The sequence below is a fragment of the Mycteria americana genome, chromosome 3 (genome assembly GCF_035582795.1).
Source record: "Mycteria americana isolate JAX WOST 10 ecotype Jacksonville Zoo and Gardens chromosome 3, USCA_MyAme_1.0, whole genome shotgun sequence".
Classification (NCBI taxonomy): domain Eukaryota; kingdom Metazoa; phylum Chordata; class Aves; order Ciconiiformes; family Ciconiidae; genus Mycteria; species Mycteria americana.
This window is the reverse complement of record NC_134367.1, coordinates 56,973,967-56,999,586: the sequence shown is the minus strand read 5'-3', so window position 1 is coordinate 56,999,586 and position 25,620 is coordinate 56,973,967. Positions and strand designations below refer to the sequence as shown.

At 35.9% G+C, this 25,620-nt stretch overlaps 1 protein-coding gene across 7 annotated transcripts in view; it reads left to right on the top strand.

Moving 5' to 3' along the window:
* Positions 1 to 25,620, top strand: part of FAM184A (family with sequence similarity 184 member A) — an 81,561-nt gene that overhangs the window by 37,171 nt on the left and 18,770 nt on the right. For 4 of the 7 annotated variants that reach the window (XM_075498641.1, XM_075498640.1, XM_075498638.1 and 1 more), the window contains exons 6-9: positions 3,270 to 3,392; positions 7,346 to 7,507; positions 9,433 to 9,554; positions 9,762 to 9,912. In XM_075498641.1, coding sequence (XP_075354756.1) covers positions 3,270 to 3,392; positions 7,346 to 7,507; positions 9,433 to 9,554; positions 9,762 to 9,912 — 558 coding nt within the window. Of the gene's footprint in view, positions 1 to 3,269; positions 3,393 to 7,345; positions 7,508 to 9,432; positions 9,559 to 9,761; positions 9,913 to 25,620 lie in introns of all 7 variants that reach the window. The other 3 variants (XM_075498643.1, XM_075498642.1, XM_075498639.1) reach the window with 1 other exon arrangement.

Below are 25,620 nucleotides of genomic sequence, written 5' to 3'. Positions count from 1 at the left end.
TTTGTGCTTTCTTAATAATCAAACATGTTACAAAAAGCAAATGTTAGAGTTTGAACCCTGTACTGCGTGGTTTTGTTGTATGGCAAGTTTTATTTGGAGTTACCTGCGGGTCTGCTGTGCCTCTCTGAAGAAACTGCTCAGCCTCTGTTAAAATAACATATATCTTGCCAAAAAAAAAAAGAGCATTGGTACTGTCATTTGTCTGCATACAGAAGAGAAATTCTCAACTTGATACAACTTTATTTTCGAGCATAGTAGGTGTGGTTTTCTAGGTTTTGTGACCCATATTCAGAAAGGCTGGTATATCACTCAAGATCAGTTCTTCTGAAGGAGATGAAAGATTATGTTACTCTAATATTTATTTAAAATTTTCATAAACAATCCAGAAGTACAAAAAGATAGTATATTAGTACTTGACTATATGTGTACTCAGAAGACAACAACAGCCATTCCTAACTTACATCATAAAATTATGCTAACTGTATATCAACTATTCATTTACCTTTTAGTGGAATCCTGAAACTGAAAGGCTTTTTTGTTTGACAAAATTGGCCTTTTCTTTGTTGGGATAAATGAGAGGACCAATTTTGAATTATTATTTCCTAATCTGATTGTATGTACATTATACACAAATTTTGCCTTATACAGTAAATACAGGTTAAATATTAATTGTTTAATTTAAGGCTTTGTTATGCTCTTGTGGTGTGTTCACAGGAAATATACCAAGAAACACAGTTGTAGTTAGTGATGTGCATCTTAGACTGATTTTTTTTTTTTTTTTTTGGTAATTATTTTGCATAAATCCCAAAGATTTTTTCATGTCTCCCAGTAATGGAAGTAGTTCTCTGAGACAGACATGCATCTGATCTTTCAGGTTTACTTTCTTTGTAACTTTAAACATGACTGTTATTAAAACAATGTCACTCAAAGGATTCTGGGAATATTTTCCCTTTATTTCAGTAAGATGTGGGGTTCTTTTTGTCTTTTCTGTTGTTTGTTATTAAAATAATGTAGAGAATAAAACAAAGGATACTATAAAATGTTTGTTCTTAAATCATTAAATTAGTTAAAATAGAGAACAGCTCTATGAATGTGAGAAGCGTGAAACTTGATTTTAGCAAGGGAAAATTCACTATGAAAAGATGTCATGGTTGAGATCTCAGTAAATCTTAATAAGTATACTGTCTCCTCTGTCAAACCTGTCTCACTAAGCACATGTTGTGTTGTCTGAGTAATTCAAGGAAGAAACAGTCAATCTCAAATGCGGAGAAGAGTTGAATTTAGTATGAGGAAGAAGCATGGTATGAGGAGCCTTGGGATAGAGGACATGAGGATATATTGGGACTGGAAGACTGGGAAAGGCATCTGGGGTTTGGAAATCTTTGAAAAAAATGGAACAGAAAAGAATTCTAAAGAATAAGAATAGGACTCAAACGGCTTGAATATATCTCTTTTCTTCAATTCTTCCATCTATAAAATGAGCTTTAAAAACGGCATCAGTTCATAGGAGGATTATGAAAATAGAGCTGCTAATAATTTTGCAGTACTGCACAGCTGTACTGACAAGCATCATGAAAGAACTAATTACTCAGTTATCAGAATAGGGTCTGAATAGCACTGGTGAAATTTTGCAGACAGCAGACTTCACAGTGCGAACAAGAAAAACTGAGCAAGTCTCATTTAGCAAGCATCAGTTGTCCCACATAGTGGTTGATCTGGGCCTGGTGAACAAAACATGCACTTGTTGAGTTACGTTGTACAGCAATGTATTATTGAAAGTGTAACCCTCTGGTTTTTTCACTCTGTCCAACTTCTACCGTGAATAAAGAGATTGTGCAAGGAGTTTATATACAAATCATTTATTGCCTATTGCACACCCTAATGGAGTGCTAGAACTAACAAGCTACTAAGCTTAATGTGCTTACCACCCCCAGCAAAACACCTGCAGAGTCTCTGTTTTTGGATGAGGAAGGGTTGGCCTCCATTGCTTCTTGGAATGGGCTGGATGACACCAAGTTGCTGTCTTCCAGCTCCGTGGTTTTCCTTAGAGTTTTATACCTTTTCATGACAGTCTTTTTCCTCTTGAATTCTTGAGCTCTTAACTCTCCCTGTTTCTGCAATCTTACCAGTGCCTGCAGTTGTACTTTTTGTTTTGTGCATGGTTCTGGTCTATGTATTTTCACAGCTGTTTCTGAGATGTTATTGATTTCTCAGAAATCTGAGCCTAGGGCTACACAGAGGCACTGAATCGATGCTAAGCCTTGCATTACAGCTGAACCCCGAGGAGGGTGTTAATAAAGGAGCCTCTGTAGCTGCATAGAAAACCTTGAAGTCTTGTATTACCTGGCTGTGGAGCACCTTACCTGGCAACCTTAGTTTTCTTCAAGAAGACTTTGTGGTATAATAAATTATATAGTATATTCCACTGGACTATATAAGAAAGCTCTTAATTTTAACATGTTTCATGTTAAGTATTTTGTGACAGAAATTATTCTTCTGAAAATATATTCTGAATATTAATAAAGCTGAAGCATACATTTATAGTTTTCCTTAAAAGAAAAAAGTTTCTAACAAATACATATACAACATAGGCTCATGTAAGAGAAATAAAATTCATCCAACAGAGTTGTTTTCAGAATTTGGCTATTACTCCACAGAGATCAGATGAAAACAGAGGTGTTACTTGATTCTTTCCATATAGTTGAACTTGAAGACTAATTGTTGATTTCTTTTGGTTCTGCATAAATTTTATAGATATGGTGTGGAGCTTTTTTTCATTTATTGTAACAGCCTGCAAAACTTCCCAATGCTCAGTCTGAATTTTAAGCTTTACTATTTTCTGTGGGGATTACGTGTAGTAGATAGATGGGTAAAGGCTGTAGGATAAGCATATTATCAGTGTAATTTTATAAAAAGTGAAAACTTCTGCATTCTGTCAACTCAGATTGAAAAACTGTGAAAGTAGATATAGTTTTAATGGTTTTGATGATTAAGTGCAAAGTGAAAGTAGTAATTGAGAAGAAGGTCCTCTTTTTCTTTATTTTGTGATTAATCAAGCATGTTAGTTTAGAAAGTGAACTGAAAAAATAAGGCATCCATTGTAAAAGGAAATAAATGTTCATGTTTTAACACTTTAAGGAAAGGACAATTCTTGGTTGAGATCAGGAATATTTATGCCAGGAGGAATAATTTTCATGTGATGTACCTGTACTTTGCGATGACTGTATGGGAAGTATTTAATGTTTCTTCCATCCTCCTTATTTCTGAAGGAGTTGGAGCAGCAGTTTGAGAAGGAGAAACTGCATTTGGAGGATGATAAGAATCAGCTCCGACAGCAGCTGGAAAACCTGAAGGAAGAGCTGACAACAAAACTGACTTCTGCCAATCAGGAGGCAAGGGTTAACTTCACTGTATCAGCTAATGGTCCTGTGCACTAGACCACATTTCATCAATAACGATCTTGTGCTTATAGTCCAGTATAGAGCTAGGACTACACTGGTCAGTGCCTCATTTCTGTTTAAAGCAGGGTAGTCTTCAAACATGATAAATTACTTGAGTGCTTCTGAGCACTGATTTTATTGTCCTTTACAAAATTAACAAAGCAAAAGAGGTGGGGGTACAAAACAGTTGACATAAACAGCCTTTCTTTTTTTAACTCTGCTTATTTTCTCACTAGGTAGACCTCTACACAAAATACATCAGGAGACAAAGGGAAAACTAACTGTATTTAAACTCATATTTGTTTACAATTAACATGTTGTAAATTCTGGTCAGCTTCCTGACTTGCAGATGATCTTCATGTATTTCCATCAAAAGGTGACATTAAGTATTTATAGTAAGACCCAAATTATTTGCAGTGTTTTGGTATATGCAAATGTATCGTATCTCGATACAGTTCTAATTTTTTTAGTTTGAAATCGTTACTTTTTCATTATATAATATTTCTAAATTAGAAATATATTCTTACTGATATCAAAAACATCAATCCATTTTTGAGTGAAACTTTTGCCTTGTTTCAAGAAAATAATTCATCAGCTTCATTGTTCAACAGGCCATACGTATGATTTCAGTGTGTGCTTTAAGACAGACTTAAGCATGAATTTAAGTACTTTTTTGCAGTGGTACTTTTCGTTACCATTTTCTATACCGTGCAAGTTCTGGAGGTGGCAGGTGTTTGTCTAATTCTGGTGGCTTGCAATTTGCACAAATGTTAAACTTGCTTTAGAACAAAACTGCTTCTTTTTAATAAATGGGAAAGATTGCCCTTCTGAAATTATATATTAAATTATTATTATATTAAAGTATATATTATTATATGTTTAAATATATAATATTAATATATCAGTACATCGTTATATTAATATACATATTAATGTATTAAATTATTATATATTGAAGTATATATTCTGAAAGTACAAATTACTATATTTAATACATTAATATATAATTTCAGAGTAGTACCTATCAGGTGTGTATATACAAACCCCAGATAATCCATACTACCGGAGTAGTTGAACCTACCGTCTTTAGAGCTCAGCAGCACTGCTGATCAGTCAGTCGTAAGTACCTGGTAAGCAGGAGACTGTACTTCTTTCTGATAGTTGCGAGTGCCTTTGCCAGTACTTCAGACCTTGGAGAAGGTGTAAATTGAAGCTGGAACTGCTCTTGCTCTCTTAATAGTATGCTTACCTACATTCAAATTAATGAAAATGTGATGTATTTGTTACATATGTTAACAAAATCATACACGGATTTATTTTTCCTTTCAAAATTACAGAAAGCTTTGTTATTTCTTTTTAGCTTTAACTTGTCTGTTGTATGTTAACTTCCCTTGTTGCTGGATTAGATCTGAGGAGAGCACTATTGTCGTTCTATTGTCATTCAACACTGTAGGTTTTAATTTATTTACTCTTTATCAACTTCTCTTGGGTTCATGAGTAATAAACTTGCTCCTTCTTTGAAGGAAATAACTTCAAATGTTTTAAGAATGAGTTTTCATTATCTAACTCTTATCAAGTTCAGGCTTGGAAAATTCATCAGCACACTGAATTAAGAAAATAGAGGCATGGCTAAGGAATAGGTAACTCTAACATAAACTAAACTAAGGAATTAGGGCCAGCTGCTATTTAGTAGTTGAGCTTATATACTTTCTTATGCCAGGATAAATGTAATACAGTGTATTTTGCATATTGAGAGAATGAGAGGAAGTGTACAGGCAATAAATTCCGGGTGGTCTCTAAATCTACTCTGTGTAGTACAGAGACGGTAAGTTTTATTTTGTTACTATGTTTATCTTAAGTACATGAGACAAGTGCTTCGCTTGCAACCACAGCTTACTCTTAGATCTCTATTGACAACTGACAAGAGTTTCTCAATGTCTTCACTGACCTGGAAGAAACTTCCCTGTGAAATGTCTAGCACATCTTTAGCTTAGCTCTTGCATTTCTACTGCTGCTTCCTTTTTTGTTTGTTACAGATGTCATTTAACAGTAGGCATATATTTATTACTTTCTGCTGATGTTAGCTTAGTTCTAGCTTCCCTGCTGAGAAAGCTGGTTTTGAACCCATGCCATCCTCTTTTCTCTTTGACAGACTTTTTGATAGCTGTTATCTTAGCTAAAGGATGAGGAAGATTCAAGCCTCATTAGGTTCATTCCTACTACCAAGCTATTTAAGAACACTGTAATCTTAAATACTTGCCAGAGAATTTTTGGGGGAGTTCTGGTTAAGTCAAGATACTAACTTTTTCACATGTATACCAGGATGAGGCTGGCTGTTTACCCTATAGGTTTGCTTCCTTTCACTGTTGACCAGCCAAGACCCTTGAGAAAGACTCCTTATTTGTGTCACTTGACAGAGTAGTTTAAGGACTGGCCATGTCCATGCAAAGGATTTCTGATGCTATTACTAAGGATCATTTTAAACAGCCTCCAGCATTGCTTTGTCATCAGTAGAATAGACCTAAGCCCTATGAGTGGCATTCCTGCATAATGTTTCCATATTCTTTAGATCTACAGGACTGCTGTTCATGTTTTTTGAAAGTGGTGTGCTACTACCAGATGCATAGACAGCGGTGCACTTCGAGGGTATCAATACAGTTTTAGGGGCATTTTTTAATGTAGGGATTCTCCTTCAGGTAGTAGCGCTTTGTAGGGAATTACTAGTTGTTTGTATATAATGCAAAGGAGCACATAGACAAGTACCCAAGATTACATTAGTTTTTCTCTGAGATCTGTCATGCCAAAGAAATTTGGGATTCCTTGCTGAGAGGAAAGGAGGAGTCCCTCTTTTTAGACACTCCATGGGTTGCACACAGAGGGAGAGAGTTCTGGGAGGGTGTGTGGGCGTGTGTATATATATATATATACACCCATATATATATATATATATGGGTGTCATTAACAGTATTTACATATAATTATGCTAACAAACAGAAAAAGTAGTTATAACTGTTACCTGTTCATACCTGCAAACCAAAGGTTAGTGTTTTCTTGGGACTCTTGTCCCATTGTGAATGAATTTATCTCAATGTACAAAGGCAATGGCATGATTACTTCTGCAGAAGCCTCAGTTCCCATTAGCTGCTTTTCTTTGCCCCCCCCTGCCTCCCATTATTCTGTTTTTCCAGCCTACATATTTAAAAAGTTTTTCCTTTCCTATAGCTGGTGAACAATGTTCAGTCTCTAATATTCTTACTTGAAGCAAAGAAGTATCATCATTTTACAGATGGGGAGCTGAAGCACAAACAGGCAGAGAAAAGTGTATTGTTGCATAGCAGTTAGGGAAATAATCACATTATACTCTACAGATACTAGATTGAGCTTTAAACGGGCTAATTTATGGACAGGTAGCAATCTGAAGACAGAGAAATGTATACTCTAGCACAAGTTAATTTATCCATTAGAAGAAATGTATACCCTCGCACAAGTCAATTTATCCATTAGATTAGTGTTTATGTATTTCGAAATAGTGGTTCTCATTATTTTAATTTGCATAAAACATACTTTCTCACAGTAAAATTACAGGTAATTTCAGAACATTTATGTAACCTCTTTCCTTGCCAAAATGCTTCAAACGTAAGTTGGATTCTTTTTTTCTTTTAAAATCCTTTAATTTTTAGGATTTAATTAATAAAATCCTGTTTGATTTTTATAATATTACAGAAATTTGTTTTTTAATGCACAATAAGTGATATTAAAGGAGAACAGGCTGTGCGAATAAAAATTTGTCTAGGCTGGAATTAGAAATCACTGGAAGAAAATGAAACGAGGATGCACTTGGCTGCCATTAGTAATAATTATGTAAATTACATCTTTTTTTTTTTTTTTTTTTTTGCATGTCATAGGTGTGTCGTCTGCAAGACCTAGTACGAAAAAGTGAACAAGGCCTTGGTACTGCAGAAGGACATATCTCCAGTCTTCAAGAAGCTCAGGAAATACTCCAAAAAGAACTAGAATTAACTAGAGCAAGACTGCGAGAGACCACAGATTCATTGTATAGTGTTGAGGTAACCATAATGTTGGAGAATAAATCATGCAAACTACAGTCACAGTAATTTTGGTCTTGTTTTTAAAATGGCAAGAAGTGTTACAGTGTAGACATTATTGAAGGAGCTTCATATGGCTTCGTTAAGAGAGAGAATTATCTTTTCATTTCAAGCAGGGAAAACAAAAACTGGAAAACTAGGATGGGTTAGTTTGGGGTTTTTTTGTTGGTTGGTTGGGTTTTTTGGTTTTTTGTTGGTTTGTTTTCAAAAGAACGCTGTCAGTATTTAATGGGTATGGCTGCAAGCACATCTTTCTGTGGTTAATATAAATTGTAGCTGCCAAAGTATGTCTGTACAAAATATATCCAGAGTCGGATTTTTCAGAGGCTTAACAGAATTTTCATGAGACTGTAACACAGGATATGTGTTACACCAGTGCTATTCCAGACAGTTTCATGTCTTGAAAACAAGATCCAGAGCTTACTAGCTTTAGAATTTATCAAAACCTTTTTAATTTTATTTTTTTTTCAGTATGCACACATACCATGTTTTCCTCAAATAATGGGCACAGTCTTCATTTCAGGCACAAATTTAGAATTTCAGAAGATGCTTAAAAATAGTTTAAAGATGATATATGCTGTGATATCTTGAAAGATAGCAGACTATCATCCAGAAAATGTGACCACTTTATACAATTGAAGCAATTAATTTTTCTAAGCACAAATATATTGCCATTTTAGTTGGCTTAGATGGAACTGGAACTGTCGGTCAATAGCTCATTGACTTTAATACTAAGTATAACCTGTCCTTTTTCTGTCTTCAGTAAACAATGTACGTTTACAAGATCACAGCAATATTTGAAGTAGAGCAGCAAATATTAAAAAAAAAATTTCCCTGAATCTGTTTTTGTACTGGTGTTATTTTTTTAACAAACACAGCCTGAAACAGGATATTGGTGTTGTGGGTTTTTTTGGTTTTGCTTTGTTTTGTTGTTTGTGTTTGGTTTTTTTTTAATTTCTTTCAGCTGTGGTCATTAGATGTGCACCCTATTACAGTTTATAACTTCCTCTGTATTTTTTATAATTTCTCTAAGGGTTCATGTGAACTACTGCATTCTTCTCTCTTCACCTATTCTAACATTTAAATATTCATATATAGCAGGTTGCTGGCAATAACATTTATCTTAACAGATTTTGAAATATATAAATGAAAAAATCCTACAGAAAAATTCTCACTTTAAAAAGTCTTAATTTAAATTTACATGGCTGTGTTTGTTTCTCATGAATGAAGCAAGCACTGCTGAAAAACATTCATGTAAGTATGGATTCTAGGTAGTACCTAATACTATTCTAGTATGGTAAAATTTGAACAGAAATTGATATGAATTCTAAATTTTTTCTGTGTTCAGACTGAAAGCCTGTTTCTACCAGGTTAGTCCAGTCAAGAAACAGAAAGAAGATACATGAACTTTGTATCAAATCCAGATAGCTCAAGCTTTGAAATCCAAATAATGAATATTTGCCGATTTAAAAGGAAAAAAAAAAAAAAAAGGCCAAAACATGCGTGACAAGAACCTAAGCAACCTGCTCTAATTCTGAAGTTGGTCCTGCACTAAACAGGACTCGATGACCTTTTGAGGTTCTTTCCAACATAAATTATTCTGTGATTCAATGTAACAGTATTTTAAAGATTAATTCTAGAATGACTTATTGGAAAATTGCTTTTTATAGCGTTTTGTAGGAATGCAGAATTCTTTTCCACAAATAAGAAATATCAGCAGATGTATAGGCATTAATTGTGTAATTAGGAATCACACACTAAAAAAGTTACAGTTCAAGTTTTATGAGCCAGTTGTAACTGAAATTTTTGTTATAAATGCATTCATTTAAGGTTTGAAATACTTTTTTGCTGCTGATCAGTCTCTATTGTGAAGTTTGTGTTTGCAGGGAGAACTAGATCAGGAGAGACAACAGCATGAGGCAATGATTGCTGCCATGAGAGAAGAGGAAAAGTTCAAAGTTGACAGAATGGCTCGTGACTTGGAAATAAAATGGACAGAAAATCTTCGGCAAGTATTAATTTTTTTTCTTTAATTTTTTTTTTTCCTTTAATAAGAAATGAAGTATGTATTACATGCAAATGTAATAGCGAATGAAATGTAAATCAAAGGCTTTTGCTATTATCTAAGTTTTTCCAATTATTACTTAGTTCTTAATTATTTTTCACTGCTTGCACAAGGTCCACTGCATTTTAGTTATTTGACCTTTGCTTTTAGACAGGAATGTAATAAGCTTCGTGAAGAGCTGAGGCTTCAGCATGAAGAGGATAAGAAGGCAGCCATGACTCAGCTGTTGCAGCTGAAAGAACGTGAAAAAAATGCAGCAAGGGATGGATGGCAAAAAAAAGTTGAAGATCTTTTAGACCAGGTAACTATGGTCTCTTTGAAAATTGGAAGGCCATTACAATTTAGTTGCTGGTGGTTTATCACCAATAAACTACATGAAATTGGTTGTGACATCTGTCTTTGAAATGAAATTTGTTAGCATAATGCTTTTAAACCTAATCATTATCAAACTTTAAGTAACATATGAAGATGCCTTAAAATTATATGAATGCCCTTCTTTACACTTAAACATGAATAAAACTTTCTGCAGGTTTTTTTGGGGGGAGTGGGAGGGTGTTGACAGTCTCACCTCTTCACTATAAGATTTTTTTGATTCTCTGTCTGCTCACCTATTCTATTGTAAATATTTACCAATGCTAATTGTTTTGACTTGGAGGTATCCCTGATCTTTACAATAATGACACTGTAGAAGTCACTGAAAAGTCAAAATGTCCCTCAGTTTCTACGACACGTTTATTACAGTTATGTCTTCTCTTAAGTGATTTTGAACATTATTTTGGGATAATTTTTTATAAATACTGAGGTTTTTAATTGCAACTTGTACTTACAAACTCAGTTATGTTAGATAATTCACAGAAAATACTTGCGTTGTACTTTTTCCAAACCATAAATGCTGTAGAACTGATTTTATTGACTACAGTTTGAAAGAATAGCTGATAATGAACAAATATATTTTAATGTAAGAGAAACAGATTTTGGAACTCATTGAATGACTGTGACTTTAGGGTGTTGTTGTGGGATGGCTTTTAATTTGCTGTCTAATTTGAGAAGTCTAATAACTGAACATGCACTTGATTATACAGTTTCTTATAGGAACATATAACAATTTATTTTGCTGACAAGGGAATTTAAGCTTGTAAAATCTTGTGGCTTAGGCTCAAAAAAGCTGGAGGTTTTCAAAGTTCTCGGTCTGTTACTTTTTACAACATGAATGTAATATGACTTGGACTCATTTGATTTTAAGTTTCACTTATTGCCTTTACCCAAGCTTCATTTACTCTCTTTACTTCTACCTATAAACAGCATTTTTCTCTAGGAAAGTACAATTTGAAAGGGATATGTTAAACCTTCTGTAGTTTTAGCATACTTTTAAAATACTTCACTTATCTCTAGCTTTTAAAAATACCATAATAAATCTAACATACAGTTTCAGAATGGAAAATTAGTATGTTGCAAATGAACAATTTTTTTCTGCATATGGAAGAAATTTTGGAATCGGAAAGCTCAGGAAGCTAACTGTAATAAGGAGGGTTTTACTAGAGAATTTGCAGACATAGGAAATGGTCTGCATATGCAAAATGGTTGGGGTTTTTTTTTTTTCTTCATTCCTTTTACTGTACCAAGGAGCTGCACCATTTCATAACAGCATGTGTGTTTGGAGGACTAATAAGAAAATAAACCATGGCAGTCTTCACTCCCCCCCCCCCCCCCCCCCGCCCAAATCCAGCTGTTGCTTTTCCGTAACAGTGTTTGAGTTGGACACGTATTTCATAAAGATCGATAAGTTATGGTTGGTGGTAGGGAATTAAGCTTTCTCTCTGTAAGAATCTACATTTTATCCACTACACCTGGAGGAGAGAGAATTCCAGACCATAGTGTACAAGATGGGTAACTTAACTCTTAGAGAAATGGGTTTGTAGTAAGTTCCTCCTGATTGCAGTACACAAAGGGTAGCCTCTGAGAGTTACACTGACCTGAATCGTAGAATCATAGACTGACTTAGGTTGGAAGAGACCTCAGGAGGTCATCTAGTGCAACCTCCTGCTCAAATCAGTCAATGCTGAATTTGAACCAGGTTGCTTAGGGCTTTGTCCAGTCAGGTCTTGAATAACATTGATGAATAACAAGGATGAAGATTCCACAGCCTCTCTGAAGAATCTCTTCTAGTCCTTAATTATCCTCATGGGGAGTTTTTTCTTTATATTTAGACAGAACCTCTTCTGTTTCTGTTTATGATCCTTGTCTCTCATTGTCCTATTGTGCACCACTGTAATGAGGCTGGGTCCACTTTCTCTCTAACCACCTCATAGGTATTGGAAAGCTCTTAAGTCCCACAAAACCTTCTCTTCTTTAGACTGAACAAACGTAGTTCCCTCAGAAGGATATATGTTCCAGTCCCAGCCATCTTGGTGGTAGCTCTCCACTGAACGTGTTCAAGTTCATCAATGTTTGTCTTGTACTGGGGCAACCAAAGCTGAATGAACTGGAGGAGGAGACAGAATGTGCCCCCCAGGTGATGTGCAACAAGTGCCAAGTCAAAGGTACTGATCCCTTCCCTCAAACTACTAGTTGTTGCTACAGCCCGGTATGCTGCTGGCATTCATTGCTGCCAGGCCACACTGCTGATTCATGTTTAGCCTACCATTAACTAGGTTATGCAAAGCAGATCTGTAACCCAGTATGAACCAGTGCAGGGGTTTAGTCCATCCCATGTAAAGGACTTTGCATTTGTCCTTGTTGAATTTTGTGAGGTTCCTATTGGCCCATACCTTATAACCTATACAGGGCCCTCTGGATGGCAGCCCTACCACCTTTCAATGTATTGTGTCCCCTCCACTGTGCTGTGCTCCTCCCATTTTGGTGTCATCCACGAACTCCATGAGGTACTACCTGCCTCCTCCTCCAGGTCATTGATAAGGTACTAAAATGAATAGGTCCTGGAACAGACACCTTAGGAACTCTACTTGTAACAAGCTTTCAGATAGAGTGAACCATTAACTGCTACCCTTTCAGCCTGATAATCCGTCCAGTTCTCATCTATCTGGTAGCCCACCCATCTGAATTGTGATACAATCAGATACAAGGATGTTAAAAATCTTGCTGAAGTCAAGGTTACAAACATCCACTGCTCTCCCCTCATGCACAGATCTAGTAATTTCATCACAGAAGAAAATCAAAGATAGTATTTTCATTATGGAAGAGAGTGGAAGAGTTTTGGTATGTGTTTCATAATACAAAGATTACTATACACTTTGGTTGTGTAAATCCAGAATGATGCTATTCTGAGTTGAAACGGCACTGGGCCCGCTTTGACGCTACAGGAACTACTGCAGTAAGCCTAGCTGCGCTTGGCAATCTGTAAATGTGCAATAAGACTCTACCCCAGAGGGTTCACAGTCTAGGTTAAACAGACTGGAGTCGCACAAAAGTGAGATTCTTCTGCTGTTACATATATATATATGCATATATATATGTGTGTTAACAGCATTGTGAAGAATTCAAATTTCAGTCCATCAAAAGAATATCTGTTCATACCTGTCTTCTTTCAACTACACTGAACTAGAACAGTCTGAGATACTGCAGCAGGGGTGTAAAATTGTGAATTTGTTACACCCAGCCCTAGTCTTCATTAGTGGGAATATGCATTTAAAATCCATTTGAAAGGCATGAAGTCTGTGTAAAAAATCAGAAAGAGAGCAGAGATCCAACTCCTCTTTCTGTAATTCGGATTTTCACACCTGAAGCTTTGGTCTGGTCTATACCAGCAGTACTATGCAATGATTTATCAAAATAATGTGAGACCAAGGTCTCTGCTAAATCATTTGTAAACTTCTAACTTGACAGAAAATGTGGTCTACATGCACTCTCTATGTTGAGAAAGTGTCTAGAGCTTCACCATTTAGTTGTATAATTGCTGTTCAAAAAGGTTGAATTCAGAAACTAAATGCTCATCAATACAGGTACATAATTTTCTAATATGTATTGAAGCATCTCAGATTTGATTTAAAAACAAGGTACAAAGAAGTGTAGCACCTAACTTGAAGTATAGGAATGGTTATGTAAGCAAAGTGTTGAAAAAAACAGGTTTTAAATAAATGGAGAGAAGTGACACAGTATAGTTACTTAAACTGTAGAAAAATACAACATAGAGTATGCCCATCTTGGAATGCTGCTGACTGGTGCCAGAAAAACTGAATGAAGAGACACAGCTATAAATGGCAACAATTTTTTAAAAATGTTCAATCAAAACATATATGCCCATAAAGTGTACTAAGCTGGTTTGTTGTTGTTTTTTTTTTTTTTTTTAATTATGTTACACTAATCTACAAATTTCTGCGTTCTGCTAGTTGTTGCACATTTGATAGGTGAGATCTAGCTCTTGCGTAAAGCAAGGTAATAGTTTTGCTTTTATACAGGTAATGCTAAGTGGTCCCTCATAGAATGCATGTAGGATTATTGTTATTCTAATAGTATAGCTTTGTTATGAGTAAAATAATTCTCTTGAGAGAAAATGCTATTCAGCTGATTAAGTGCTTAAACACGTTCTTGCTGGTTGCAAAGCATCACTTACCATCTACAGTTAAATGTGGTTGGCAGGTTAACTAGATCAGTGTCTAGAGACCAAGTGTGTAGTTCTTATCTCCGATATGAGAAATGGTTGTAGAAGACACAAAAAGAAAGTGCTTTTCCTTTTTTCCTGTAAATTGTACTAAGTACTTCTACATCAATCCATGTGAGAGTTTCTTCATGAAATATGTAGAATTCAGACATGCTAGCTCTTTTCCATTTCTCCTAGCTGTGTAATGGGCTTTTAACGCTTTTCTTAAAAACATTTTACTGCTGAGAAGGCTTCAGCCATGGATGACATAGCAGGAGTTTTCTTTTTTAAAGCATGAACGTGTTCTCTCTTCTGCCTTTCCGTGTTGTGCAACCTTCAGTTCTGGGCACTGAAATGTACAGGTTAAGGCCTGTATTCTTCTTATCTATTTCTTCTTGCGGTAAATGTTTCTTTCTGTAAACTGAATCGAGTATTCTGATTGTGGATGGGCTTTTCTATATTTGAGCAAATATTGGTTCTTCCCTCTTCCTTACTTTTCAGTAAAACATGTGTTCCAGTAAAATAAATGTTTTTGTCAGCATTTTTTTCCATTCTTATGTAGCTTCATACTATTATGTGACCAAGCATTAGTGTGACATTCTTCTTTCTAACTTTGTAAACTTTTCGCACATGAGGATATCGTTTTCTATTAATGGAAATATTAGAAGTAGTACAGTGAGAATGGACAAAAGTGTACTGCATACGCTTTGGTAGCTGTTGTTTATTTTTCCTGCTGCAAAGAGTCTCTCCTTTTTTGGAAAAAAAAAAATGTTGATGTTTCCTATGCAGAGTTTGTTTCTGTCTTGGTGTGTTCCTTTTTAAACTGTCAAAGTAAATATGAGAAACTTTGATTTATATCAAAATGTAAATATTTCCTTCTGATGTAGACATTATTCAAATTGTAGTTTTCAGAAAATTTCAAACTCAATCTTAAAACCCTGGCCACTGTGTCTACTCTTGTTCATGAAGTGGAGTGTTGTAGAAAAGTCACAGAGCTCCTGTGCACATCTGTAAATGATCCTTGACCAGGCTTCTACCAGCGGCAGTAATTGCTTCGTCTCTATTTGCCTGTGTGGAAGTGCTTATCACAGAGCTGATGTGCATCCACATTAGCAGAATCGGGAAACGCTACTTTCTTTCCCTGGCAGAAGGATTTACTGGCCTGTTCCACAGCCTTGGGTAATCCTTGCTTTACAAGATTTGCTGTCGAATGGATGCTGGAAATTTCTACAAGAAATAACCTGCACAAACCCTATATCAGTTTCCTGAAAGAAGGAAGATTAACTTTCAGCACAGAATCCTTTTACTCTGCTTCCTGTCACTTGATATTGTCCTGAACACACTGTGTAAAGGCTTGTCTGTCAGAAACAGAGAGGAAGTAAATTTTAAGTAACTTCTCCATCCTAATTCTCTTTGGTCATTTTTGCATTCAATAATACTAGTAAGGCTACCATGACATCTAGTGGATGGTAAAGGATTTTGGGCAAGATTTAATAAGCATTTAGAGAGCTAAAATGCTGAAATCCAAAAGAATAAAAAGAAAAATCATACCAAAGAGGGAGCAAAGAGCAGAGGGCACCTGGAATGCAGTTCAGGGTGAGGTTTTATGTCTCCTCTTTCATCTGTAGGTATTTGATGTTTTTCCAAAGGGGCACCACTTTCTGCAGCTCTTGGAAACTTTTCAGAAGTGACTACAGCTCTCAAAACTGTGGTCTTAACGGGACTGTGCTGCAACTCCTGTGGGCCTCCTGGAGAATCAGGGGAGCTTTGGGGGTTTCTGCCTAGATCCAGTGTCCGTAAACATCCCGCCACTCACCAGTGATTTAGAAGAATCGGTATTCCTGTATTCTAAGTGGGAAACCTATGCTTTAAGCAAGTCAAAAACTATTGTACATGAGCGTGTGAATAATCATGTAATCCAGAGTCACTGCAGCCCTCAGAGGGCCATCTATTGAGGGTGCTTCCCCCTGTTTCATGGCTAGCTGTACTTCTCAATAAAGAACCCCCCTTGTTCTGGCTCCCTGTTCTATGCAGAGATGTGATCCTGAAGGTTGGTCAGTGCATTGTTCTATCCACATTGGTCACTGTAGTTTTGTCTGAAACTTGAACATGAAAACAAATGCCTAATATTCAGCGGTACTGTCTCTTTTTTTCTGAGCTTTTACTTATGGTGAGCCCATTCAGCCCGTACTGCACTCTCTTCGTTATTTTACTCTTTGTTGAAAAGATTCTGAATGTAACAGAGGAAATTCATTAAAGGCCATTTACAATTAAGAGCTACTCAGCAATATAGACAAACAAAAGCAACAGAACAAATCAGAGTTTTCAAAGTATTTTCAGTGGGATACAGTAGGAATACTAACAAACGTTAGCTTTGTTGCTCTGTTAAAGAATAAATGTGTTACTGGACTTCTTTTTCATCTCTCTTTTGGTTTCTTCTTCATTTATTTTTTTTTCTCTCATGGTGTTATGTTTAATTAAATTTAAAAATACATCTAGGCTGACGTTTGAAAGTACGGTATCTTCATATCCAAAGAAACTTGTCTATCTGGTCATAAACTTCTAATTGGAATTTAATATTACCAGCTTTTGTTTGGCAGTGTTTGAGTTAGTACATCTGGAGGAGACTGAAAGACTTTTTAATTCTGCCTGTCAGTGGATGAAAAGAACATTAAATTCTTAGTACACTATGTAATTAATGATGCATGAGTCAGAAAAGAATTTAATTTGATATTTGGAGTTAAGTTTACACTTCCAAAACTAGTAAATAGAAATCTAAGCCAAATCCGACAGTAATACCATTCCCCAAATAAAATTTTAATCCTATATGTGTATATGTTTTTCCCTTAAATGTAAGATAAAGACTCTGGCAAGGATCTAGTTTTAAAACATTACCCTTAGCTTCTTTGTTGCGGAAGATGGTTGCTCAAGTAGCTTTTGCATAGGTTTAAAACCAATGAAAACAGTGGACCCTGGGAGGAATAAAATAAATTATTAGGTGGGGCAAAATTTGTTTGAGATTCAGCATATGAATAAAATTCTAGATTAAGGACACTTTGTGACAAATACCTCTGTGCTCCAGGAAGGATGAGCCAAGATGCCTATATAATCTTTAAAATCCTGACAGCAGTATGACAGATAAGTAAAATGAAATGAAGCTCTAGTACTGTTCCAAAACTTCCAAAATTATCAGGAGATTCAAATGATCCTCTTTTTCCCCTGACCATTGAACCTGCAGTTTGTCAGATTAAAAGCATATAATCCAAAATCCAAACAGGTAAAAATATGTCAAAACACCTAATCATTTTGCCTAGCAGTTTGATAGACTCCTACAACTGGAAAAGAGCTCCATCTTTTTAAAGCAACAGGATGAGTACCCCACCTTGTGATAGCCTGGACACAGCACCTTCACTCAGGGTTGCTACAAAAACAGGAGGAAATCAGGACTGATTAGATCCCAGAGACAGTTATACATTTCAGAATGCCTTATATATACTTCATTTTCCTCAGTAGAAAACTATTGGGTTTTGAGAGAGAGGGAAGGGGCTCTAAATGCTGCTTTTTCTTACTGGTCAGAGAGGGCAAACTTTGATGCAGCTCTTCCATTCCTAGCATGTCACAAGCCTCAAGCCAAGTACAAAACGTTGGAGTAGGAAACAGCTGCTTTCCAAATCCCTGCAGAGTCATCTGTCGCGTAAGCACTGCGCAGCCAGAGACGACAGTACATCTGCTGACAAATCAGTCTTTCTCTTCAAATCAAAGATATAGCTCGAGGGAGAGTTTTGGGGTGTTTGTTGTTATTAGCTGGATAAAATGGACTTATGCCAAAGGTCCCTTCAGCGTCGTCAGTAGGCATCTCAGAAACTAGTTTCTTTTACTAATGTCTGATGGATGCATGTAGGTTTCCTTCTTCAGAAAGGTTAGCAGCATCTATTTGAGCTCATTCTTAAAATGAGGCAAAGACTGCGTAGCAATCTAGATCTGCTTTGATACACAGATAAAGTTGGACCTTCCCCAGTTAGGGTCTCAGGTATTACACAAGAATTCCTGCTGCCAGCAGTATTTTGAAAAGTCAGTATACCAAAGTCAGATCTTGACACAATTTGACATTGAAATATCAATGAGAAAAAGTGTTACATAACTGATCTTTGGGTCACATGAAGACTGATGCTGAAATTCAGTGTCAAGCCTCTGTAATCTGGTTGAAAGTAATTTTTAGCCAAGAGAAACAATGAAGTGAGAGAACTTCCACGCATCCAATAAGCTAAAGTCCTGCAGAAAACAATGCAACTGAATGAAAATGTGAAAATGTCAGTGGTGCAGTAAATTTCCTTCTTGAGGAAAATAACACCATTTGATCACCAAGTATGGCCCCTGTGACAGTCATGATGGGAACACAAGCAACTGTTCGTTACAGTAAGCAAACCCAAAGCTTGAATGGTTTTAGATCTCTAAATCTATGCTTTATGCAACACAAATTGGCCCAACTAAATTGAAAACTCAGCTCTTTTAGGAGAGATGTTGAAATAGAGGTGGGAATACAAATCTTTCCCCATGTATTGCGTGCAAGGTCTTTCGGTCCTGCTGAGTAGCCTGCAATGATTAGTGGGTTCTAAAGATGTAGCAACCTCTTTGCTGTTCCTCTGGATCATGAGGAAGTTCTCTTGGTTACATCTGAGGCTGAAGGTGGAGAAGTCAATACTTCTACTGAAGAATGAGACAGCAAAATTGAGTAAAAGCAGGATAGCCAATACACATATGCTGAATAAAGATGTGTTTTCAGAAGTTCCTGTACTTCCAAGAAACAAATTAATTCATTTGTACATCCTATATCTTCAAAGCCTGATTTCAAAGATAATTGAACAAGGGTTTCTCATACCTCAGTAATATCACAAACCAATAATCTCTAATTCCAACCTGTAGAAATAGAGTGACAGTTAAACCCACTTTCTCCCTTTTTTTCTCATCACTTCTCCCCATCATAGAAGTACAGAGCGTAATAATTACGCATGCATTCTTTTTGGTTCTCATCGCTTTTTCCCCAGATCATGGACCTTGCTGTGGAAGTAGTCATGAAGATGTTTTGAATTTTTATGGAATTTCTTAACAATACTTCAACCAGATTTATTTTGGAGTTCTCCATTCTGAATGTGACTTGCATACTTTTCAACATGGAGCTGCATCTGATTATATTGCCACACATTTTGCTGGAATCAGCCTCCATACCAATTTACTAGCCTATATAATTCTAATTTACTATTCTATCATGTATGTATTTTATGGAAATTATTTACTATCTAATAAAGGATGAAAATAATAAATTGTCATCAGGTTTAGTATTAATCCTAGTGAATACCTGTTTGATTTCAGTGATGATTCACCACTAGCTGTTTTTGAGATAAAGTAAGTTGGTTTTAATCTTTTAAAATATCCTTAAGTAATATTGTATAAGCACACGTTTTGATCAAAATCTCATGCGATAATAAATTGAATACCCTTTAAAAGTCCTCTTAAGTATTATTTCTGTACAGGAGCATTTATTGCCCAAAGTTGTAGTGTTGTCAAAGCAAGAAATCAGGTTTTCTTTAGCAGGGCTTTATTCCATTCTTATGTTGACTGAAAATCATCTTATTTTCACACTTGAAGATTTTCTTGATTGACTCTTTTCCAGTCTTTTTTCCAGGACTGATGTTTAGCCAGCTGTCCTATAATTAAATGCTTTTGAATAGTGATATGATACTTAGACTTCCAGATTTATAAAGGATTTGTGTATTCCAAGTTTTGTTAAAAATCAGTAAGCTGCATTCACTGTATATTCAACATTGCTGTGTGTCTCTTTAGAACACATAGGATGTCAAATATATAAGCTCAATTTATTAAAAAATAACTTTTTTTGGTCTGTGCATGGTCTTATTTTTGCCAATAAGATCTGAGCATTTAACAGTTACTGGTTTTGCACAGGATAATTACTGTTCTCATTTCACAATCAGGAAATGTGGGTTGCAGAAAGATTGCTTTCAGTGACAGAGCCTAAGAAATCTGTGACAAATCTAAATACTGAACTTAACTGGAGAGTTTTAGTGCAGAACCTTCACCAAAAGTTCATTTTAATTCCATCTGTTTTCCAGATCTCTGGAAAACTTTTAAATTTGGTGAAATCATATGTATTAAAATGGTTAGCCCATCTTAGTACTTCTAGTTATAAGATCAGTTTGACAGCAAAGCAAGACCAGTTTCTTTCTTGGTGAAAGGAATCTGTTATTCTGCAAGAACCAGGGGGCAACTCTCACTTTCTTAAATGGCCTTTTTAATAGGGTAGACCTCAGAATGTAGCTTCCCAAAAGTATTTTTACTTGGAATTTCTTTTCAGTGTAACATTACTAACCTTTCTGCTTTAGATGTACTACTAAGAAATATTTAGATTCTACTACAGTGGTGCCTAGGTATGTCCGTCAAAATTAAGTCCCAAACGTTGTAGAAACTGAACATTTAATTAGCAAGAGATCATTCCTGCTCTTAACAGCTTCCCCCGTAAACGAACCAGACAGATGGGAAAGGAAGTACAGGAAAAAATAGCTGGATTTGTTCAGACTGCCACTGTCAAAATCCGGTGTTGAAATCAGAGCTGTTAGATGCCAGTCTATTGTCTTGTCCGCTGGAGTATGATGCCTCCTAGTGTTACGCTCTTGCATAGAAAACTGTTGCTTGTAACTCTCTTACAATTTTAATAAGATAATTTGGGATATTCCACAATAATGTATTTTTATGTTGTGCCTTTTTGTAGATTCAGGAGAACGAATAATAATTTCTGTTTGTATTTTGAGAACATGTTATCTAAAAGTTCCCAACTATAGGCTTCCAAGCTGGTGTCAAAATACCTGCTGTCTCCTGGAGAAAGCCATCTTCTTGACTGACCTGTGCCAAGAGGGGAAATTGGTCATGCTGGATTTGCTCTCACTTCATTTCTGATGACTATTGTGTGTGTGCATGTGTGTGCCTATCTACACCATTGATATATTTAATATATATGTATATGAATGATGTATATGATTTGTATGATCGATAATGTTTCATATGGAACATTTACTTGGCAATATGTTTTTATTTTTTGCTTTTCATTAGCAATCAACACTAGTATAAGCGGCACATTAAGTAATTTTTTGGAGACTTTCAGGAAGAGTCTTTTAGGTACCCATCTCGTTCTGAATTATAAGAAAAATAAGTATTTTAATATAAATATGTCTTCATTACAGGCTAAACTCATTTTCTGCCCTTTAGCAGTGAAATTTGATCTCTAATATTATGTGTTTAATATGCTTGTGATGTTTCAGAGACACAGCTGACTGTTGAGTGAGTCCTTACGTTAACATCTTTTCTAATAGTAATGCAAGTCGGTGTACTTAATGATTTCTTCCCAAAATTATTTGCCATAAAGGAGAAGAGAAAACAGTTGGATAATTTCAAGAGTGTTCAGCTGCGTAATATATGAGTATATAGTAACATTATATTGAAGAGATAATGCTGTCTGGTACATTCAAAACATAACACAGGAAAATGCATCATTCTGTTCTGTGTTCAGTAATTTAAATACTAAGTCAAAGCAAGCTATTCGTATTTTTTTCCAGATAGTTTTCAACTTATTTTTCCCTGATCAAATTATAATTAATGTTCTATGTTTTACTCTCCCTTCCTTATCCCTTTTTCTTTTACTTAGTTGATTTCTGAATGTTTCCCTTTATTCCTGTGATCTTTTCTTCATAGCGGCACTGTCTTGGTGAAGCTTTGCATAAATCTATCAGCAATGTAAGTGATTTGCACTTACAGCTTGTAAACAGGGCATGTTTGCACTAATAAATCTGCATATCCTAGTACTGCTTTAGAGCTTTAACCTATGAAATAGAAGACATGGTAATAGTTGAGAGGAGAACGTTTGCCGCTAGTTATCAAAAGCTTCTGTATTGCATCCATTCATCTGTGTAAATGTATGTATCACTGGACATCAAACACTATACATGGTCATAATATAAGCAGCATTTTTATGTCATTGTTAAAGCAAGCAAGCTTGTGGGCAGTGCAAATGTGTATTGCAGAGCTTTCTACAAAGCATGAGATTGATGCTGTATTATAATTTGCAGTTTTGCAGTGCAAGTCATAATTGTAGCCAAAATATTCTTTCTTTCAATTTTTTAATTTTCAAAATTCTTACCAATGTTTTTAATAGCTGAAAACCTTGGATAAAAGTATTGAAAGTTCAGACAATAGTGTTTAGAGCTGTTTTCTTTTGAATCCTCAGTACAGGAGTATATAGAAGGGATGCTCCAAAGACATGCAAAGGGAGGCACTAATGTTTTAAAAAATGTGCTCTTAAGGATATCAGTATATGTACTGAATAATCAAAATAATGTTTAAAATTATGTACTCTTCTAAAAATAACTGTCAGATTTTTAATATTTTCTGTACTTTCAAGAAAAAAAAACCTTATTATTAGAAGGGTAGACTAATCTGACTTGCTTGTTAGAATCTTTTAATCCTCACTGTCCTTTATTTTCTGTATAGTCTATTCAGGCAAACAGGCATCTCCGGAGATTGACTCATTTCAGGCTGTTGTTCTGAAGTCACTTTAATCTGTTGGAATTGTGGACTGCTCTTGAGAAGGCTAGTTGTGATCTCTTCTAAGATGGCTTCCTGGCCAGATGTCAGACTTCTCTTGGTCATCTCAATTAAAATGTTTTCTGCATTTCCAAGAAATGAAAAGAAAATTGGTTTGCCCTTGGCCCATGCTAAAAATGTTTATAAATTATATACTGAGAATTATCAGAATTTGGAGCAGGAACTTAAGTGAGAGACAGATGTAACTGCAAGCCAAAAAAACATTTTTTCATGTCATCTTAAATAAAAATTTGGCTAAGATACCATGGTTGACTCCATTTGAATGTCATCATGAAAGACTTTTTAGAGTATGATGATTAAATTACCTGAGATTCTGCAGGACTGAGCAGGACTTCCCCTAGAATTGTACCTCCTGGTGGCCACGGTGAAGGGGACAGGGCAATGGTGAGAAACCTGAGGGACAGAAACATGGTGGAAGGGACAAGTAAGAGTGGACAGAACATCTGTCCAGTATCTCAGTGTTTCTGCCACAGGCAGTCAGAGAAGGAGGAAGAGGATCTGGGTGAAAATTGTGGGGTTTCCTTCATACGAGATTTTTAAGCAGTAATTTGCGTATAGAGTTCCCACCTAGTGCAAAGAATTGGACTGAATAATCTCTTTAAGACTATCCTAACTGCACATTCCTATGATACTAAAAATGGAGTTAGGAAGAAGAAAAAGAGCAGAGAAGGGGGGGGGAGAGATACTGGAGTATGGGATGGATGGAAGGCAAGGAGTAGAGGGGCTAGAGCCAAGTCACAGTAGTGGTCTCATGGAAGCAAACAAAAATATTCAACAAACCTGAGAGTTTATGGATGGTGGTTAAATAGGAGCAGAGGTAATGTAAAGTAGCGTAAGAGTTACCTAAAAGCACAAGGGAAAAATGGATCTCCAGACAGGGTCTGGTTTTCGCTAGGTGTAGTCTGGCAGAGAAACAGGAAATAAAGGCAAGGCTTACAGGTGAAAAGAAGGACCCAGGCAAGTATGAGGTTACAGAAGGGTGGAGAAAGAGAGAAGGGCCCAACAGTGAACATGGGATGAAGCAGAGTAGTTGGGATGTGAGTAGATCAAAGGGGAGTTTAGATAAGATAGATCTTTTTTTCTGGAGAAGGAAGACAATAGCACATTGCAATACCAGATGATGATACACAGATGAAAATTCAGAGCTGGCAGTTGCATGGTGCAAACTAACCGCATCAGTGGAGTGAGTTTCTAGGGTTGAAGAGAAAGAATGTAATATGTGGTTGCATTATTGGTTTGTCTGACCAGCATGGCAGCCCTGGCCATGGTATGCTGAAAGATTGGCCGAGAAGTTCTGGGGCTTCTGAGGAAACTAGAACTCCACGATACAAGAGGGAAGTTTTTGTCCAGATAAATAACTGGTTGAAAGATAGGTATTAAATACAGTGCTTCCACAGTGAAGGTAGATTATCACTGGAGTTACACTAATGTTCAACATATTTTCTTTTGCAGGTTGTTTATGAATAAGTAAGGTGGGAAAGTTTGCAGCTTATAAAAAGTTATTCAGGGTGGGAAGGACAAAGACTGTCTGAAGAATTACAGAATAGCTGTAAAAGGACAAGGGACTTGGCAATAAAATGGCAGATGAAATTCACTGTAGATAAACGCAAAGTGCTACACAAGGAAAAAAAAACGAATTCTAACTTCTTGTGTAAAACGATGAACCTTACCTTGACCTGTTACAACTGGAGCTTAGGTTTGTGGACTATAATATATAATTCCATGAAAACATCACCTTAGTGCTCGGTAGGAGTCACAAAAACAAATAAAACATTAGGAATGTAGGAGAGAAACAGAGAACATAACATGTAAAACCACGTAAACCACTATATAAAACCAGAGTTTACTCTCATTTTAAATACCTTATGCTGTTTTGGTCTCCTAATCTTAAAAAGAAATAGTAGAAAAGGGGCAAAAGTAGGAGAAATGTGATGACAGATATGAAATAGCTACAAGGAGGGACTCATTAAGCCAAAACTGTTTAGTATGGAAAAGGGTGTAAGGAGGGAAATGATGGAGACCTACAGAAACATGAGTAGAATAGAGTAAATGAAAAGGGAACTTCATTTGACTCCTTTCCATTGCAAGTATTAGAGGTCATCATGTCAAATTGGCACATCTATATGGAACTTGCCACAGGATATTGTGTATACTAAAAGCTTCTATGGATTCAGATAGTGGTTGTATTTAATTAATATTTCTTCCATGAATTTGCCCCAAAATACCTCTTCTGGTTTAAGAAAGATTGCTGGATGCTGGTAGACTTCAGAGTCAAGATCGCTACATTTATGCCTTGGCCTTGTTTTCCCTGGGTAACCCAGGCTGGCCGTTTCTGGAGGCACAACAGGAGATTACACAAACCTCTGTATAATTTGTATGTGATATTTATATTTAATGTACTTAGTAAAAGGTTTTACATGTATAGTTCAGATTACAGAATGTAGTATGGGTCTTCACTATACTCCTTCAGTTGTAGCTAATCTGTTTCAAAGGTATCTGAAGTAAAATACTGTTGATGTAGTATACTTAGAAAGTAGAGTATATATGCCCAGACACAAAGACCTGGTGAATTTGAAATGCAACGAGCCATGCTTATTTCATTAAAATTAATTTGCTTGTTTTGTTTTAGTGCTAATTTTTGTTTAAATGTAGCTTTTTTCTTTCAAATCTGCTTAAGCTGTGTCCTGAAAAAAAACCCCACATGTTTGACAATAATGTTCATGCTGCAAGTTGTCCTTGGTA